Source organism: Trachypithecus francoisi, unplaced genomic scaffold, assembly GCF_009764315.1.
Source record: "Trachypithecus francoisi isolate TF-2019V2 unplaced genomic scaffold, Tfra_2.0 Lachesis_group1, whole genome shotgun sequence".
NCBI lineage: Eukaryota > Metazoa > Chordata > Mammalia > Primates > Cercopithecidae > Trachypithecus > Trachypithecus francoisi.
In genome coordinates this window covers 144,634,717-144,653,060 of record NW_022681454.1, presented here as the reverse complement: position 1 = coordinate 144,653,060, position 18,344 = coordinate 144,634,717, and the positions used below count along the sequence as shown (strand labels likewise).

At 37.9% G+C, this 18,344-nt stretch overlaps 1 protein-coding gene across 2 annotated transcripts in view; it reads right to left on the bottom strand.

Moving 5' to 3' along the window:
• Positions 1 to 18,344, bottom strand: part of ARHGAP10 (Rho GTPase activating protein 10) — a 343,992-nt gene that overhangs the window by 166,777 nt on the left and 158,871 nt on the right. For both annotated transcript variants that reach the window (XM_033215447.1, XM_033215448.1), the window contains exon 11: positions 2,720 to 2,801. In XM_033215447.1, coding sequence (XP_033071338.1) covers positions 2,720 to 2,801 — 82 coding nt within the window. The remainder of the gene's footprint in view (positions 1 to 2,719; positions 2,802 to 18,344) is intronic.

Here is an 18,344-nt window from a genome sequence, read left to right as displayed (position 1 = left end):
TGGGAGCTAATCTGGCAAATTATTAAACTGATGAAGGGTTCATGGGAACCCTCAATTTATAGACAGTCAGAAGTATGGGAGGGTCCAGACTTGTGATGGGCATCTGAAGTCGAGCAGTCTTGTGGGAGTGAGCTCTAAATATGTGGGATCCAAAACTAACTTCAGGCAGACAGTGCGCTGTGTTTTCTCAGTTAATAACACACTATCATATGCTCAGATGCAAAGATAAATAACAAAAAGGAACATCTCTAAGACCACTTTTCCCTCCCTGAGGAATACTAAATAAGCAAAAATAAGATAAAGGGGGCAGGGTCCTTAAGGGACTTATTGAAAGTTTGTGTATACTTGAAATATTCAGCTGTATAGCTATAGAGTGATAAAGAAACTGCTATATTCTAACCATTAAGATGGAGCTCATGTTTTCACCACTATTTCTAAAAATCAGTATTTACCTAAAGAGATAACTCCTGCCCATAATTTAGGTAACTACAACAGAAATAGCATGATGATAATTCTAGGCAACTTTTAAGAACTGTAAGGCTGGCAAATTATTTGCAAGGCTTACAACACCCAAAAAAATATGCAGACCCTTCAGTGTCGCCATATAAATACATAGCTGAATACTGTTCTTCTGCAGACTTGCCTTTGTCTGTGTATCTCTGAGTTAATCACTTGGCTCCTGACTAAAAGAGAGGTTATATACGTCTTCAAGGTTAAGCTGACATTGGCAACAGTCTCATTTCTCAATGACTTAGTCTTTCTGCTATGCAAACTCACTTTCCAAAGTACCACTATTTTTTTTTTCTGTATTTTAATGGTGCAAATCCAATATACTTCCTGCATCTCTGGAGAGATACATTCTAGTGAGTGTGCTGTCTTTACTAAAGAAGATGAGTAGGCCGGGCGCGGTGGCTTAAGCCTGTAATCCCAGCACTTTGGGAGGCCAAGACGGGCGGATCACGAGGTCAGGAGATCGAGACCATCCTGGCTAACACGGTAAAACCCCGTCTCTACTAAAAAAATACAAAAAACTAGCCGGGCGAGGTGGCGGGCGCCTGTAGTCCCAGCTACTCGGGAGGCTGAGGCAGGAGAATGGTGTAAACCCGGGAGGCGGAGCTTGCAGTGAGCTGAGATCTGGCCACTGCACTCCAGCCTGGGCGACAGAGCGAGACTCCGTCTCAAAAAAAAAAAAAAAAAGAAGATGAGTATAACCTGTTTTGCAGTCTCAGTAACCATAAACACTGGAAATACTCTTGATTCACAGCTAAAAATTTCAACAACAAATTAAGAATAAACAGAAATAAGGCCAGGTGTGGTGGCCCATGCCTGTAATCCCAACACTTTGGGAGGCCAAGGTGGGTGGATCATTTGAGGTCAGGAGTTCAAGAACAGCCTGGCCAACATGGTGAAATCCCGTCTCTACTAAAAATTACAAAAATTAGCTGGGCATGGTGGTACATGCCTGTAATCCCAGCTACTTGGGAGACTGAAGCAGGAGAATCGCTTGAACCCAGGAGGCAAAGGCTGCACTGAGCCAAGGTCATGCCACTGCACTCCAGCCTGGGCAAGAGAGCGAGATTCCATCAATCAATCAATCGAACTAAAACTACAGAGGCTAAATGCATCCCAAATATGGTAAGAAGACACCCAAATCTGACCGAGATGCTTTTTTTTTTTTTGGTGTAAGAGTGATACATTCCCCAATATAGAATCAATTTTTATACTATGTTAATTTGGGTTTTCATTTTCCAAGTACTTCAAGATTGCCACACGCATTGCTGATCAGCCTCCTTGCTCTCGTTTCCTATACACCCACCCATGCGCTGTTACCACGAGATAACATTAGCTTTTGCCCATTTCATAAGCTCTATTCTGAATCTGTTTCTGCTGTAGATGATACCTCCTCTACTTTCAAACCATGCTCTTTCTGGTTTTTTTGTCCTCAACACTGCTGAACTGGCAAATGCTTTCCAGATAAGCCTGCCTGGTACCTGCAATGGCAGTTTATTTAGAGTCATACATAATACTTTAAGTCGAGTTTATTTAAATTGGTTCTGTGGTGTTTTCTATCATTATCCTCACTAAATCCCCAATACATCATGTGCCAAATTCTCAACTCTCAAAAGCCACTAGTCCACCAAAATGAAAGTAGTGCTTCAATAGTGGCCAACAGACTGAATCCTGGTGCCTCTGGATCTATACCTCTGGATCAATTTATTCCTCAAAGCACTCTGAATACAGAGGCCCATTCACTAAGGCTACATAATACTGTATTCTGTAAACCACTAGGTGAAAGTTTAAATTGTTATATCAAAGCAAAATAATTATAGCAGTCACTTATAATATTGCCTGGTCTCACATTTCCTGTTCCGTCTCCACTGAGATCAAAATGCATTGCAGACATTTATTGTGTTCATCACCCAAAGTACTGTCAAGTAGGAAAGACAAAACTGAGAATTTAGATGACTTCCTCAAGCAAAGCAAATCAGAGTAGCAAGTCAAGAAAATACAGAAATAAAAACTAATGATACGCCAGTCTTATATGTACTGCTGCTTGCCCAAGCCAAGTTACTAGAATGTTGAATGCTTCCAAGATGATTTTTGGAATACCTGTTTCAGCAGGGAACTTTTCTCAAATACTACACAAAAATAACATTAAAATGAATGCAAGTCAACTCTAAAGGCTTTGAAATAAAACTCAACCATTGATTATTCTTACAGCTTCCTTTCCACCCAGAGCTTCCAACCACTGCTTCCTTTCCTCTTCGGAAAATGCCTGCATGGTCAAGGAAACGCCAGGCCTGAAAGACACCAGTAACAGATCAAGTTACCCCTTGGCCACTAAAAGGCAAGTTTTTCCTAAGATTTAACTATGGTAAGTTTTTGTTTTCATTTCTTTATTTTTTATTTTTTACTTTTAACTGTGGTAAAATACATGTAACCTAAAGTTTATCATCTTAACCATTTTTAAGTGTAGAGTTCAGTGGCATTAAATATGTTCCCAATGTTACATAACCATCACCACCATGCATTAACAGAACTTTTTTCATCTTGCAAAACTAAAACTCTGTACCCATTGAAGAGTAACTTTCAACTGCTAAATAAAAGCCTAATATTCCATTATATGTCTATATACCACATTTTTCTTATCCATTCACAACATCCGGAGACACTTGGGTTCCTTCCACCTTTTGCCGGTTGCGAACAGTGCTGCTATGAATATGGATGTACAAATATCTGTTTAGGCCCCTGCTTTCAATTCTTTTGGGTATATATCAAGAAATGGAATTATTGGGTCACAAGGGATATACATATGAATATACAAATGGCAGAGGAGCGTTAAGAAAAGATGCACGCTATCAGATGTCATCAAGGAAAGGCAAATCAAAATGAAATACAACACACTCATCAGAATAGCCAAAATCCAAAACACTGACACCACCAGATGTTGAAGAAGATGTGGAGTAACAGGCACTCTTATTCACTGCTGGTGGCAATGCAAAATGGTACACTTTCAAAGTCTGGTTGTTTCTTACAAAAGTAAAAATACTCTTACCGTAGGACAGAGCAGTCACATTCCTTGGTAGTTACCTAAAGGAGTTGAAAACTATGTCTACACAAGAACCTGCACATGGATGTTTATTCACAACTACCAAATTTTGTTTGACTCACAACTGCCAAAACTTTGAAGGAGCCAAGATGTCCTCACTAGGTGAATGAATAAAACTGTAGTACATCCTGACGATGGAGTATCACTCAATGCTAAAAAGAAATGAGCTACTGAGCCATGAAAAAACACGGAGAGAGCTTAAATGTATGCTAGTCAGTGAAAGAAGCCTATCTGAAAAGTCTACATACTTTGTGATTCAAGTAGATGACACTCTGGAAAAGGTCAAACTACAGAAACAGTGAAAAGATCACTGGCTGCCAGGGACTGGAGGGAAAGGGATGAACAGGTGGAGTACAAGCTTTTTAGGTCAGTGAAATCTTCTGTATGATACTAGAATGGGGGATACATTCAGTATATATTTGGGCAAACCCACAGAATGTACAACCCAAGAGTGAGCCCTAATGTAAACTATGAATTTTGGGTGATTATGGTATGTCAAGGCAGATTCCTCAATTCTAACAAATGCAGCATTCTGGTGGGGGTGTTGATAATGGGGAAGACTATGCATGCGTGGGAGTCGGGGGGAATAAGGAAAATCTCTATCTTCCTCGTTTGACTGTGAACTGAAAACTACTCTTTAAAAAGTTCTCTCTCAGAAAAGTTTTTTTTGAATGCAGAGTTCTCCTCTAAGCCGAGAGGGTGGCATAGGAGACCAAAAGCACACTCTGGAGGAGTTAAGATCAGCCTCCTCACTGGCGCCATGAGCCTGCTGGAGACTGGCACAAGAGAAAGCTGCGGAGGCAGGCTGGAGTCCAGCCACACAGGGCCTCCCTGGCCATGTGGGATGCTTTGGCTCTGTGTCCCCACCCAAATCTCATGTAGCATTTGCAGTTCCCAAAGTTGGAACAGGGGCCTGGTGGGAGGTGACAGGATCATAGGAGTAGACTTCCCCCTTCTTGTTTTCATGATAGAGTTCTCACAAGACCTGGCTGTTGGAAAGTATATAGCACCCCCCACTCCCCGCCACCCCACTTCCTCCTGATCTGGCCACGTAAGACAGGCTGGCTTCCCCTTTGCCTTCTGCCATGATTGTAAGTTTCCTGAGGCCTCCCCACCCATGCCTCCTGTTTCTGTACACCCTGCAAAACTAAGTCAATTAAACCTCCCTTCCCCTTCCCTTCTTTATTTTTGAGATGGAGTTTCGCTCTGTCTCCTAGACTGGAGTATAGCGGTGCAATCTTGGCTTACTGCAACCTCTGCCTCCCAGGTTCAAGCAATTCTCCTACCTCAGTGTCTGAGTAACTGGAATTACAGGTGCCCAGCCACTACGCCCAGCTAGTTTTTCTACTTTTAGTAGAGACGCATTTCTCCATGTTAGCCAGGCTGGTCTCAAACTCCTGACCAGGTCACTCGTGACAAGGTGATCGGCCTGCCTAGGCCTCCTAAAGTGCTGGGATTACAGGCTTGAGCCACCATACCCGGCCTAAACGTCTTTTCTTTATAAAATGACCAATCTCAGGCAGTTCTTGTAGCAGTGTGAGAATGAATTAATACACTATGCTAAGGATTTAATTTATCCTAAGTGCCACTAAAGGTTTTTAGTAGGGGAATAGCCAGATCAGGTTAAAATTGTACATGAACAGTCTGGTTGCTGGGTGGAGAATGGACTGAAGATAGGCAAGACTTGACTGTAAAAAAATATTAAAAGACTAAAAGGATGATACAGAATGGCAAAAATGAAAAAAGAAACAATGAATGGGCTCAGGAAATATTCCAGAAGTGCTTCTACATGCCATGGGCAACAAAATGGTAAGTATGAAAGCTGTTGCTCCAAGAATAACAAAGACAGGTCAACGACAATATACCATCAGTAACTAGTAAAGGCAATCAGTGAAAACCACGAACCAATGTAGCAAGTAAGGACCTGATACACTCTCAAAGTCAGACCATGAGTCTCAGAAAATTCTTTGTCCTCTCTAGTTCCTTTTTGTTTTCCCCTAAAGTTTTCCACTGATGCTCATATGTGGAGGAAAAATAATATAAACTCAAGATAGATGGATGTATATTCTTCACCAGTGACACACAGAGCAGCAAATAGAGACAGAAAGAAAAATGACTGATTCTAGTAACCTAAAACACAGATATAACTGTTGAATGATGAAGGGCTTAAAGCGTTATGACTAGAAGTATAAATACTGAAGTAAGGGAAAAACCAATTATCAGGCTTCAGATCAAACAGCCATATTATTTCTGGATAAAAATCCAAAGAAGCATAAAAAGTAAAGTATTATTATATGTCTTGCCTCCAAGCACAATGACTCAAACTTGAGCCACACAGCCCTTTGCAGAAGCCAAAAGAGAACAAATTCGTTGAAAGATAAGAGATTAAGTAGAAATGGATCATCCACAAGGAAAGAATTTCCTTGTTTATATTTTGGCAAATAATGTAACAATAATTCAAAACAGTTCCACTACTGAGAATTAACTCATCACACTATACATTCTTCAGAACACTTCACACTTGCAACGCATTACTTTTACATTAAAGGGATCAGCCACCAGTATTAAGTAAGGCTGGGTTCCCATCCTCTCACAAAGACTGCTCATATTCATTTTCTATTTACTGATTCCCTGCCTCTAAAGCATTAGTGTTGGAACTAGAACACGTTTCAACCATTTCGAACTTCTCAAGTTTTTCTTTTCTAATAATCAATTGCTAGGACACCACTAAAAAAGAATGAGACTTTGAGAAACATTGGACACATTTCAAACTGCAGAATCAATAGCATCACACTGTTAAACCAAAATATAAAAATTCTGTAGTTTTGGAAACAAAGGACATATTTTATTAATAAAATTTAATGGATGTAAAGGAAATACGGTGAAATCTCAGAATAGTAAAGAACAGAAAACTTTACAAAGTATATTGGATTATTTGCATTTAAATAGAAAACAAACTTTGGGAAGCTGAGGCAGGAAGATTGCTTGAACCCAGGAGTTTGAGACCAGCCTGGGCAAAATAACAAGAACCTGTCTCAAGGCGGTTTTGTTGTTGTTGTTGTTGTTGTTGTTTTTAATTTATTTATAGATAGACAGAGAAGGGTGGAAAGGAAGGAAGGAGGCAAAAAATACCAATCATATATTCGTTTCATGGAGAAGCTAAGATAACATTAGTGACTCCACTAGAGCAAGAATTAGAACTGAGAAAGTTCTGATTGGGGGTTGTTGGAACCATATTGCTGCAATGGATTATACTGGTTCATCTGAGAACACTGCCATTTTCTTACTCACCTAATAATTCATTTCAACCAAACTACAATCTGAGTACCTACTGAGTTCCAGATACCATTTTAAGCTCTGGATAACTCATCACACACAGCAAGTCAGAACTGATTCCTGATGAATACAAAGGCAAAAGTATAAATTTCGTGAAGGAAAAAAATAAACCAGGTGAAAAGGGGCAAGTTGCCAGGATAATCTTTATCTAAAACCCTACTTATTATCTGTAGTACGTAAGTTTGGGAATTGGAATCTGAAGAAACAAACAAGTTCTTAAATTCATAAATTCTTTTTAAAAGAATTCCTAAGAATAAAATAACTGAAGTTCATAAACCAGCATCACAACCTCTTTTTTTCATTCATTCATTCAAAAAAAATACAAATACAATTACATGCTATTACCAATCAGGCACTACTCTGAGCCCAAGCATAAGAAACTGCCTATTATCTGTATTCTACATTTCACTCCATATCTATTTAAGTCTCTTTCAACTGCATGTTCTATAGCTCTATCAAACCATATTGAAGACAGGTTTTACCCTTGCGTTTTAAGTGACAGATTACTGAGCTTATAAATTTCGGAAAATACACAAAGAAAAAAGCAGAGAGAAACATTCACAAGTCTAAGGAGACATTATTGTAAATAGAGGAGCTATTAAGTGAATAAACAAAGAAGCAGGTACCAAAACTTATAATGGTAACAATCAGGAATATTCTATTGCTTTTCTAACAGGAATGTTGAAAAGGGAAAAGAAAAAAACCAAACCAGCATGTAACAAGTTCTGCCCTACATTTTATTATGAGAAGGGGAAACTGCTGAAGCCAAAGAAAGTTTTTAAAGTTATAGAAATGTAATCAGTTTCTCATAGGGTTTCTGGGGAAAAAACAAAGTATAAATCTATGAATCATGCATTTTTTTCAGAGATGACAAAAGCATGTTGCCTAGTTTTACTCAAGGTCAAGTCTTTATGTAACTTCTTTCTTCTGTCCACCAAAAAAAAAACTTTCAAACAGAGCACATGAGCAATGACAGTCAGAAGATTATATGTTCCAATGAAAGTGATTTCAAGCTATTAATCATTGGAGAACTGTTGCTCCCATCTGGAATGTAAAAAATTATGAGAGAACATCATTCCCACTTTACCAGTAAGAACAAGATGGAGAACCTATAAAATCATTGTTTTACAGAAACTCATTTAAGAGCAAAGATGTAAAAAAGACCTAATGAATGAAAATCCAAAGAGTGACAAACCATTCCCTGGACAGAATACAAAGACACAGAGACACAGGCATAGGCACAGACAGACATAGACATACACATACACACACACACACACACACACACACACACACACACACACCCCAGCTGCTTTCATCCATGGTGGAGCAGTAAGACAAACAGGAAATCATCACAGACAAAACAGTGGAATTTTAACAAAATTTTAAAGGTAGAACACAGGCTGGTGTGATGGTTTAGAATTCCTAGGAGTCCTAGACACAAAGTGAGTCTGAACCCGCCCTCCAACTCTTGTCTGTGGGATCTCAAGTGCTCATGAGGAAGTCTGAGAGCAGGACCGAGAGACCGCCCTGTGGTGGATCTGAGGGGCTACTCATATCCACCTACTCTTTGTCCTACTCAGAGATAGCATGGCCTGCCTGGAGTGTTTCTTGAATTGTAATCCCCATATGTCGAGGAAGGGATCTGTTGTAAGGTGATTGGATTACGGGAGTGGTTTCCCCGTGCTGCTCTCCTAATAGTGAGTGAGTTCTCACAAGATCTGGTGGTTTAAAAGTGTATGGCAGTTCCCCAACCCACCCCTCTCTCTCTTTCTCTCTAAAGATAACCTAGGCAGAGGTTGAAACAGTTTGGAGGGCTCAGAAGAAGACAGGAAGACGTGGGAAAGTTTGAAACTTCCTAGAGACTTACTGAATGGTTTTGAAGATGGGTCGATAGAAATGATTCAAACACACACAAATGGAAATCAGGTGGGAAAAATTGAAACAGAGAATCTGAAATCTCCAGGGGCAGCATCAAATGCTCTAATGCTCTAACGTAAGTTAATTCAAATCCCAAAAAATAAACAGAAAATGGAGGAAACATTTGAAGAGATAATGACTAAGATTTTCTAAACCTGGTAATAAGAAATATCAAACCTACACATCCAAGAACCTCAATGGAATCCTGGGCAAGGCAAAACAAACAAACAAAAAATCATAAAAATTATTTAAAAAGAAATCCTGAAAGCAGCAAGAGAAAAAGACGACAGAGGAGAGAGGAGAGACTGGTAAGAAAAATGGATAACTTATCATCAGAAAATAAATGGAAGCCTGAAGACAATGAAATGACTTCTTTAAAATGTATAAGGGGAAATCTATGAAAATAATTCTATATCCATCAAAAATGAAGGCAATATAAAAGACATTTTCACACAGACAAAATAGGGAAGAAGTCTTCTCTAGCAGACCTGCATTATAAGAAATGCTCAAACTAAAGGCAGCCTAAGGAACTTAGAAGAAATGGAACAAAATAAAAACCCAGTTTTGCAAAAAAGAATAAAGAAAATCAGAAAGAACAAATATAAGCAAGACTCCGTCTCAAAAAAAAAAAAAAAAATATGGCCAAAATAGTTGCACCCATATGTGAGCCTATACCCGTATGTAAATAAACAGTAAATTTCTTTAAAAGACCACTGATTATTGATTTCATAAAGTAAAAGTAGTCATGTATAATTACTTCATAACATATGTAGTTCAAATACTATGTAGTTCCCACATTCATAGTGTATGTAGAATTAGCATATATAATAACAAGAGCACAGAGAGCAAAAGGATGATTGGAAGTCGTCCACTGTTCTAAGGGTCTTTTTTTTTGAGAAGGCAGATACTATGATTATTTTTAAATGCATGTTATACTCTGAGACACTATCTAAAAAATACACTAAAAGGCCTAAGTAAAAATCAATAGAAAAGGCAACAGCAAAAAATGAAGGAAAGCAAACATGGAAACTAGAAATCAAAATCAAGATGGCAGATTTAAGCCCATACATATCAAAAATTATATATGGATCAGGTGGGCATAGTGGCTCATGCCTGTAATCCCAACACTTTAGGAAGCCAAGGAAGGAAGATGGCTTGAAGTCAGGAGTTCAAGACCAGTCTGGGCAACATAGCAAAACCCCATCTCTAAAAAATAATAATAATAAAATAATTATTACATATAAACTAAAACTCTGATTAAAAAGCAATGGCTAACATAATTTTTAAAAACAGAACTCAATTATATGCTGTTCATAAAAAAAGTTCAAACAAAGAATCAGATAAAAGGAAAAGGATGAAAAAAGATATGCTGTACAAACAATATAAGAAGCAAGTGTAGCTATATTACTATCAGAAGGTAGACTTCAAGGTAATTATTAGCACAGAGAGATATTTCATAAAAAGGTCATTAAGACAATATGCACACATGCAAAAAATTTATTTCAATATTTGATACATATTGATAGAATATAAACTGTGTTTTCTCTGACCAAGGGTACTTAAGTAGAAAAAAAGCAACAATATGACATGTGGAATATCTCCAGCCATTTGGAATTTTTAAAAAACACTTCTAAATATCACATGTTTTCGATCTATAGCCTAATCACATAAGGAAATAAATTATTTTTAACTGAACTGTAATAAAAGCAAATCAAAATTTGTGGAATGCAAGCTGAAACAGTTCTTAGAAAATGTATGGATTCAAATGCCCACCTCAAAAATAAGGTATAAAATTAATGATATGTGCTAACTTAGGGAATGAAAAGAAAAACAAATTAAATGCAAAGTTAAAAAAAAAAAAGAAATTCAGAAATGAATAAAATAAAAAGTGGATAATACGGATTCTCGGAAAATATTACCAAAACTATAAACCTCTCTCAAGAAAATATGAAACAAAAATCCCTACCCAGCATAAGAGTTACCATTATAAATCCTACAGGTATGAAAGCAACAAGCTGGTATGACATTTATGCCAATAAAGTCAACAACTTAGAGAAAACAAATTCCTTGAAAACCACAATTTATCAAAACCCAAGAAAAATAGGAAATCTGAGTATCATTATATCCTCTAGATAAAATGAATTAAAAAATTTTAAACTTCTCACAAAACTCTAGGCAAAGATGGCTTCACAGGTGAATTACCTCAAACACTTAATACCAATATGACTTAATACCAATAATACCAGTTTGGTACTAAAATCAGACAAGGACACTAAAAATGAAGATCATATCCCACATATCTCTCATGAACATAAATGTAAAAATCCTTAACCGAATACTAGCAAAATGGATGAAGCAGTGTACAAAAGGCTAGTACATCATGACCAAGTAGAGTTTAATCTCAGGAATGTGAGGTTAACTTACAAAATTCAGTGTAATACATATCCAAAGATTAAAGAAACATATTTAATGATTTCAACAGACACTGAGAAACATTTTGTCAAAATTCCAACCAATTCATGCTTAAAACTGGGAATAAAAACTTCCTCAAAATGAAAAGGACATCTACAAGCAATTTTCAGCTCATGAGACACTTTAAAGTAAAATAATGAACACTTTTCCTAATAAGATCAGGAACAAGGTAAGATGGTCAACAACACCATTTCTGTCAAACATTGTACAGGCAATCTCAGGCAGTGTAGGCAGACAAGTAAAAAAACTAAAAAGCACACAGATGGGAAAGGAAGAAATCAAGCTCTCTTTTTTTTGAGACAGGGTCTCGCTCTGTTGCCCAGGCTGGAGTACAGTGACACAATTATGGATCACTGCAGATTTGAACCTCCTGGGCTCAAGCTGTCTTCCCATCTCAGCCTCCTGAGTAGCTGGGACTACATGCACACACCACCATACCTGGCTATTTTATTTTTTTCTTTTTTTAAAGAGACAGGGTCTCATTATCTCATTATATTGCCCAGGTTGGTCTCTAACCCTGAGCTCAAGTGATCTTCCTGCCTCAGCTTCCTAAAGTGCTGAGATTATAGGTGTCAACCACCATGCCTGGTCCTAATGCTGTTTTTATCACATATAAAACAAAAAAAGCACTGTGTACATTTAAAAATCCTAAAGAAACTGCCAGAACTAATAGAACTAATAAGTGCACTTAGCAATATTGTAACATACAAAAACCAAGTATGTTTCTACATGCTAATAGCAAACAGTTGGAAATTAAAGGTGAAACAAATATCATTTTAAATTATCATGCAGAAACATAAAATATTTAGGAAAATTTAACACCAAAAAAAAATGCCCATGACTTCTATGCTGAAAACTGTAAAACATTACTGGGATAAATGGAAAATCTAAATAAATAGAAAATCAAGTTCATGAACTGTAAGGTTCTGTATTCACAATATTGACCTATGGGTCTGCACATTTTCTTGTAAAAATAAATTAATTCTAAAATTTATATGGAAACACCAAGGACCTACAATAGCCAAAACTGTTTTAAAAAGAACTGAGGACTTGTACCACCTGACTAACGATACAATAATCACGGTAAGTGTGTTACTGGCAAAAGGACAAAGAGACGCAACAGAATAATCTAGAAATAGACCTACAGATGCACAGTCAAGTGATTTTTTAGAAAGATGCCAAAACAATTAAATGAGAGGAAAGTCTTTATCAATAAAAGGTGATGGAAATATTGGCTATTTACCTGGGGAAAAAATAAATAAACCTCAACCCTCATGTCTCACACCATACATCCTCCAAAAATCTTCATGAGTCATGGACTAATTATAAAGCTTTTATAAGAAAACATGGGGAAATTTATTCAAAACCTTAAGAGTAAAAAAAAAATATTTCTTGATGCAAAAAGCCCTAATAAAATTTTTTAAACTGATAAATTCAACTTCAAGTTAAAATGTTCTCATCAAAAGACACTGAAGAAAAAAACAGGCAAGCCACAGATCAGAGAAAATATTCACATTATATGTGGTAAATGATTTGTTTCTAAAGAATTCCTACAATTCAATAACAAAAAGACCAACAACACAATTTTTAAAGGGGCAAAAGATTTTAATAGACACTTCATGACAGAATTAACATAAATGGCCAATAAGCACAGGAAGAACTGCTCAACATCACTAGTCAAAATTGGCTAAAATGAAAAAGATTAACATAACCAAAGGTTAGTAAGGAAGTGGAGCAAATGGAACTCTCATACATTGCTGGTGGGAGGGTAAAATTACTTTGTAACCTTAATTGCCTGAAAAGTCAAACATCCATATACCATATCTGAGCAATCCCACACCAAAGTATTTATGCAAGATTAATAAAAATGTATCTCCACAAAAACTCTTGTACAAAACATTTTATCCTGGCTTTACTCAGAAAAGTTAAAAATTTTTCTATGGCCCATGCTCCAATATCCTTCAGCATACAATTTAAAAATAAATCCATATTAATGTCAATTCAGATTTCCATTTAAATATCAGAGCCAATATAAAATGTGTCTTTCAATACATCACCATCAACAATATCATCTTTAGGGAAAATTCTTACATTCTATGAAAAACACAGACACCTATATACTAGAAATGCTGTTTCTAATTCTACCCACTCCATGTTCTGCAAGTTCCAATAAAATTCTTTTAAAATAACTTTCTTTGCTCTTCTTTCTACACTGGTATCTTGGTAGTTCCTGAATAACTGATCATCATTGAACAAATCACACAGAAGAGTCAAGACACAGAGCCCTTTCCATTTGGCTTTACTTCATTGCTTATACTATAACCAAATTAAGCTATGGTTACTTTTTATTGAAATATATATATTAAATATACATATTTCTATACTGAAATATACATTCTATATTTATTGAAACATATGTATTTCTATATATAGAAATACATATTTGTATATATTGAAATGTATCTATTTCTATATATACTGAAATTTATATATTTCAATAAGAGGTATAATTCTACTTACATAAAAAAATGTACATTTAAAAAGTTTACTTCCTCCTGGGTGCAGTGGCTCATGACTGTAATCCCAGCACTTTGGGAGGCTGAGGCAGGTGGATCACCTGAGGTCAGGAGTTCGAGACTAGCCTGACCAACATGGTGAAATTCCGCCTCTATTTAAAAATACAAAAATTAGCTGGGCTCGGTGGCTCACACCTGCAATCCCAGCTACTCAGGAGGCTGAGGCAGGAGAATCGCTAGAACCTGGGATGGCAGAGGTTGCAGTGAGCCAAGATCATGCCATTGCACTCCAGTCTGGGGGACGGGGCGAGACTCCATCTCAAAAAAAAAAAAGTTTACTTCCATTCAATTCCACAAGTATTTGCAGGGGTCTCTATCTTATCACATGCATTAAATCTAGGACTTCTCAACAGTGGCACTCCTGACATTTTGGACCAGATGATATTTTGTTGCAGAAGCCTGCCCCGTGCCCTGGAGGGAGTTCAGCAGCACAGCTGTCCTCTACCCTCTAGGTGTCTGTAGCAACTCCCTGCCCTCCTCTAACCCCCAGCCCCAAAACACACAGTTAAAATACATTATATCAGTGTCTCCAGATATTGCTCAATGTCCCCTGGGAGCAACATCACCCACAGTTGAGAATCTCTGACTTAAAGGATTATCTCAACATGTGTTCTCCATACTTCCTGTGATTCCTTTTTGCCTTGGGCCCCCCTTCCTCTGAGTCGCCAAACTGGTTACCTAATCTTCAAGAGTCAATTTAAGAAATCACTTTCTTTAGTAAGCTCTCCTAGCCAACCCCACGCTCCCCCATGCTGCTCACCTCCCACAGCACCTTAGACCTTTGAACTGTTACTTGCTTCTAAATCTTCCTGGTCTGTGAGTTCCCTTAATTTCAAGTCTTTTAGTTTCTAGTTTATTGTTGTATCCTCAGTGGCAAAAACAGTCAACAACTGTCTAGGTGCCTGGATGTGAGGCTCTATAAAATGTTTACAAATACTAGTACAGTTAATGTGTTACATAAACACTCTCATATTCAGTCAAATTGCATGGGCTTCTGAAGGTAACATGCTCTTAACTCACTCTTTTAAAGGGAGAAACCGTACAGCATCATGCAAACAGATGCTGAATAAAGTTGCTGGTATAAAATCACTCTAAAACGCCTAATGCTTCAGATACACAGGTGATTTCCTCCTCTCTTCTTCAACATAAAAATACAAATAAGTGACTTCTACAAGTCAGAAGCATCTTGCCATCCTTTCAAGAGTGATATGGGAACCAGGCAAAATGAAACCAAATGTAGTATTTGAAATGTCAGATTAACGAGAGCAAAACGGGAAGCATTTTCTTTAAGCAGCGCCTGAATGCGATGTGTGGGAGAACTTTCACAGAACGGATAATTATTTATCAAGTAAATGTGGGGGGGGGGGGGGACGTTACAGCACAAAGTGGCATGTGGCAAGCATGCCAACGAAGCTAACAGCATGTTATATAACACAATTGTTGGCGCGGGGGAAGGGTGATATTCCACCCTTCAGGGAAGAAAGCTACACCTCCTGACAGACTACAGCTTGCCATGGAGAAAACATCCAATACAAAATACAATGTCTCCAACCTAAAAAAATGAGTGGCTTAATCATTTCACAGCCCATGGTCTCTGAAATGTGGCTGACGTCATGTAGTGATAGTTCCCAGTGACTTAAGACCCTTCTTTTAGCTATGGTATTTATCTGCAGCTGTGTTCCATTGTTTAAAATAGCTTTATTGAGATGTAAGTCACACCATAAAACTTACCCACTGACAATGTACAGTTCAACAGCTTGTAACATATCCACAGAATTGCATAACCATCACCAAAATCAATTTTAGAACATTTTTATCACCCTAGGAAGTAAAAAGAAAACCTGTACCCATCAGCCATCTCTTCCCATTTCTTTCCAAACCTCTAGACCTAAATAATCACCCATTTACTCTCTATCTATATAGATGTATCTGTCCTGCACATTTCATATAAATGGAATCATATGTACATGGCCATTTATGACTGGCTTCTTTCACTTAGCATTATGTTCTCGAGTGTCATTCATACAGTAGCATGTATCAATTCTTCATCGTATGGCTATACCACATTTAGCCATTAATCTCTTAATAGATATTTGGGTTGTTTCTACTTTTTGGCTATTACGAATAATGCTTCTATGAACATTCATGCACAAGTTTTTGTGTAAACATATGCTTTCATTTATCTTGAATGTATAGCTAGGAGCAGAATTTCTGGGTCAGATAGCAATGTTACATTTCATTTTCTGAAGAACTGCTAAACTGTTTTCCAAAGCAGCATTCCATTTAAATTCTCACTCTCAGTGTATGAGGATTTCAGTTTCTCTACATTCTTGCCAGTACTTGTTATTACCTGGCTTTTTATTTATAGCCATTCTAGTAGGTATAAAGTGATATCTCATCGTGGTTTTGACTTGCATTTCCCTAACAGCTAACAATATTAAGCGTGTTTTCATGTGTTTATTGGCCACTTGTGGTTGTTTTTTTTTTTTTTTTTTTGAGATGGGAGTCTCGTTCTGTTGCCCAGGCTGGAGTCCAACGGCGTGATCTCAGCTCACTGCAACCTCCGCCTCCCGGGTTCAAGTGATTCTCCTGCCTCAGCCTCCTAGGTAGCTGGGATTACAGGCACCCACCACCGCACCCAGCTAATTTTTGTATTTTTAGTAGAGACGGGGTTTCAGCATGTTGGCCAGGCTAGTTTCCAACTACTGACCTCAGGCGATCCACCCACCTCGGCCTCCCAAAGTGCTGGGATTACAGGTATGGGCCACTGTACCCAGGCAACCACTTGTATATTTTCTCTGAAAAAATGTCTAATTCAGGTCGTTTGACCATTTCATTGTTACTTGTCTATATATTATTGAGTTATAATGATTCTATGTTCTAGAAACAAGTCCCTTATCAGACATGATTTTCAAATCTGTGGCCTTAAATGCTGTCTCTTAGCTAAGAAAAATTCAAAGTAACCTTTCGGTAAATTAAGGGAGAAAAAAATGAAGCACACATCCATCTAACCACTGATAATCCAAGTAGTAATGGCTAGCTGGGCTCCACCCCACCCTCCATTAGCCATTCTCCCACTGGTTCTCAGTAATAGTAAAGTAGTAATGGCTAGCTGGGCTCCACCCCACCCTCCATTAGCCATTCTCCCACTGGTTCTCAGTAATAGTAAAGTACTAGAACAACACATGGATCTCTGAAAACAAAAGACAGCAATTTCCCAACCTTAGGATTTAGAAGCCTCCCTTGCAACTAGGTGTAACCACATAACTCCATTCCAGCCAATGGTCTGTGAGCAAAAGTAGTCTATGCAACCACTGGAAAATGTCTCTACAACCAGAGACAGTGCTGTGTGATAAATGGAACAGTGCCACATTCTGTCTCATGCCTCGAGTGACGATAAAACTAAACCATGCTCAAGAGAGATCAGGATTATATCAGCCGTGATCTGGCAACTTCTGGGCTTCCCAAACAAGAGAAAAAATAAACTTTAACCCCGTTTAAGCCATTTGATTTTGCCTTTTTCTGTTATATGCAACCAAATCTGATCTGAAATAATGCCACAAATAAGTAAAAGCTCTTGATTTATGTCTACACAGATCAAAGGCAAGCCCCGGCTCCACTGTGCTATCACCTACTTCAAAATGCTACCAGGCTGCTCTTTCAACACAGGAAATAAAAAAAAATAGCAAAAACAGGTCCTTGTAAAGACAACAAAATACGTTTATATTAGACATATACAATCAACTGCAAAATTGCTACAAGAAGGTACCCATTAAGAGGGCCAGGTGTGGTGGATCATGCCTGTAATCCCAGCACTTTGGGAGGCAGAGGCGGGCAGATCACCTGAGGTCAGGAGTTCAAGGCCAGCCTGGCCAATATAGTGAAACCCCATCTCTAGCAAAAATACAAAAATAAGCTGGGCGTGGCGGTGTGTGCCTGTAATCTCAGCTACCTGGGAGGCTGAGGCAAAAGAATCACTCAAACCTGGGAGGCAGAGGTTGCAGTGAACCGAGATCATGCCATTGGATTGCACATTGGGTAACAAGAGCAAAACTCCATCTCGAGAAAAAAGAGGGTACCCAATACGAACCTTGTACAAACTGCAGCAGAAATCCATTTATAATACCCACACACTCCACAACAAGTTAGGTTTATTTTTCTTGAAGCAGAATGAAGACACTAGAGCTCACAGTATAGCAGTGTGGTGCAGAAGAGGGCAGTTGACTGACAGTTGCTTGATTGAATCTAATCACAGTTCAGTCACTTCTGAGCAACAATTCAATTTCATTTAATCCCGTACAAATCTGATAAATGTCCACCATGTATAAAGCATTACATGTGGTATTGTGATACCAAGTAACACGAAGTAAAACAGTGTTCCTACCCTCATGGAATTCATAATCTAATAGACAAGGAACAAATTACTTATA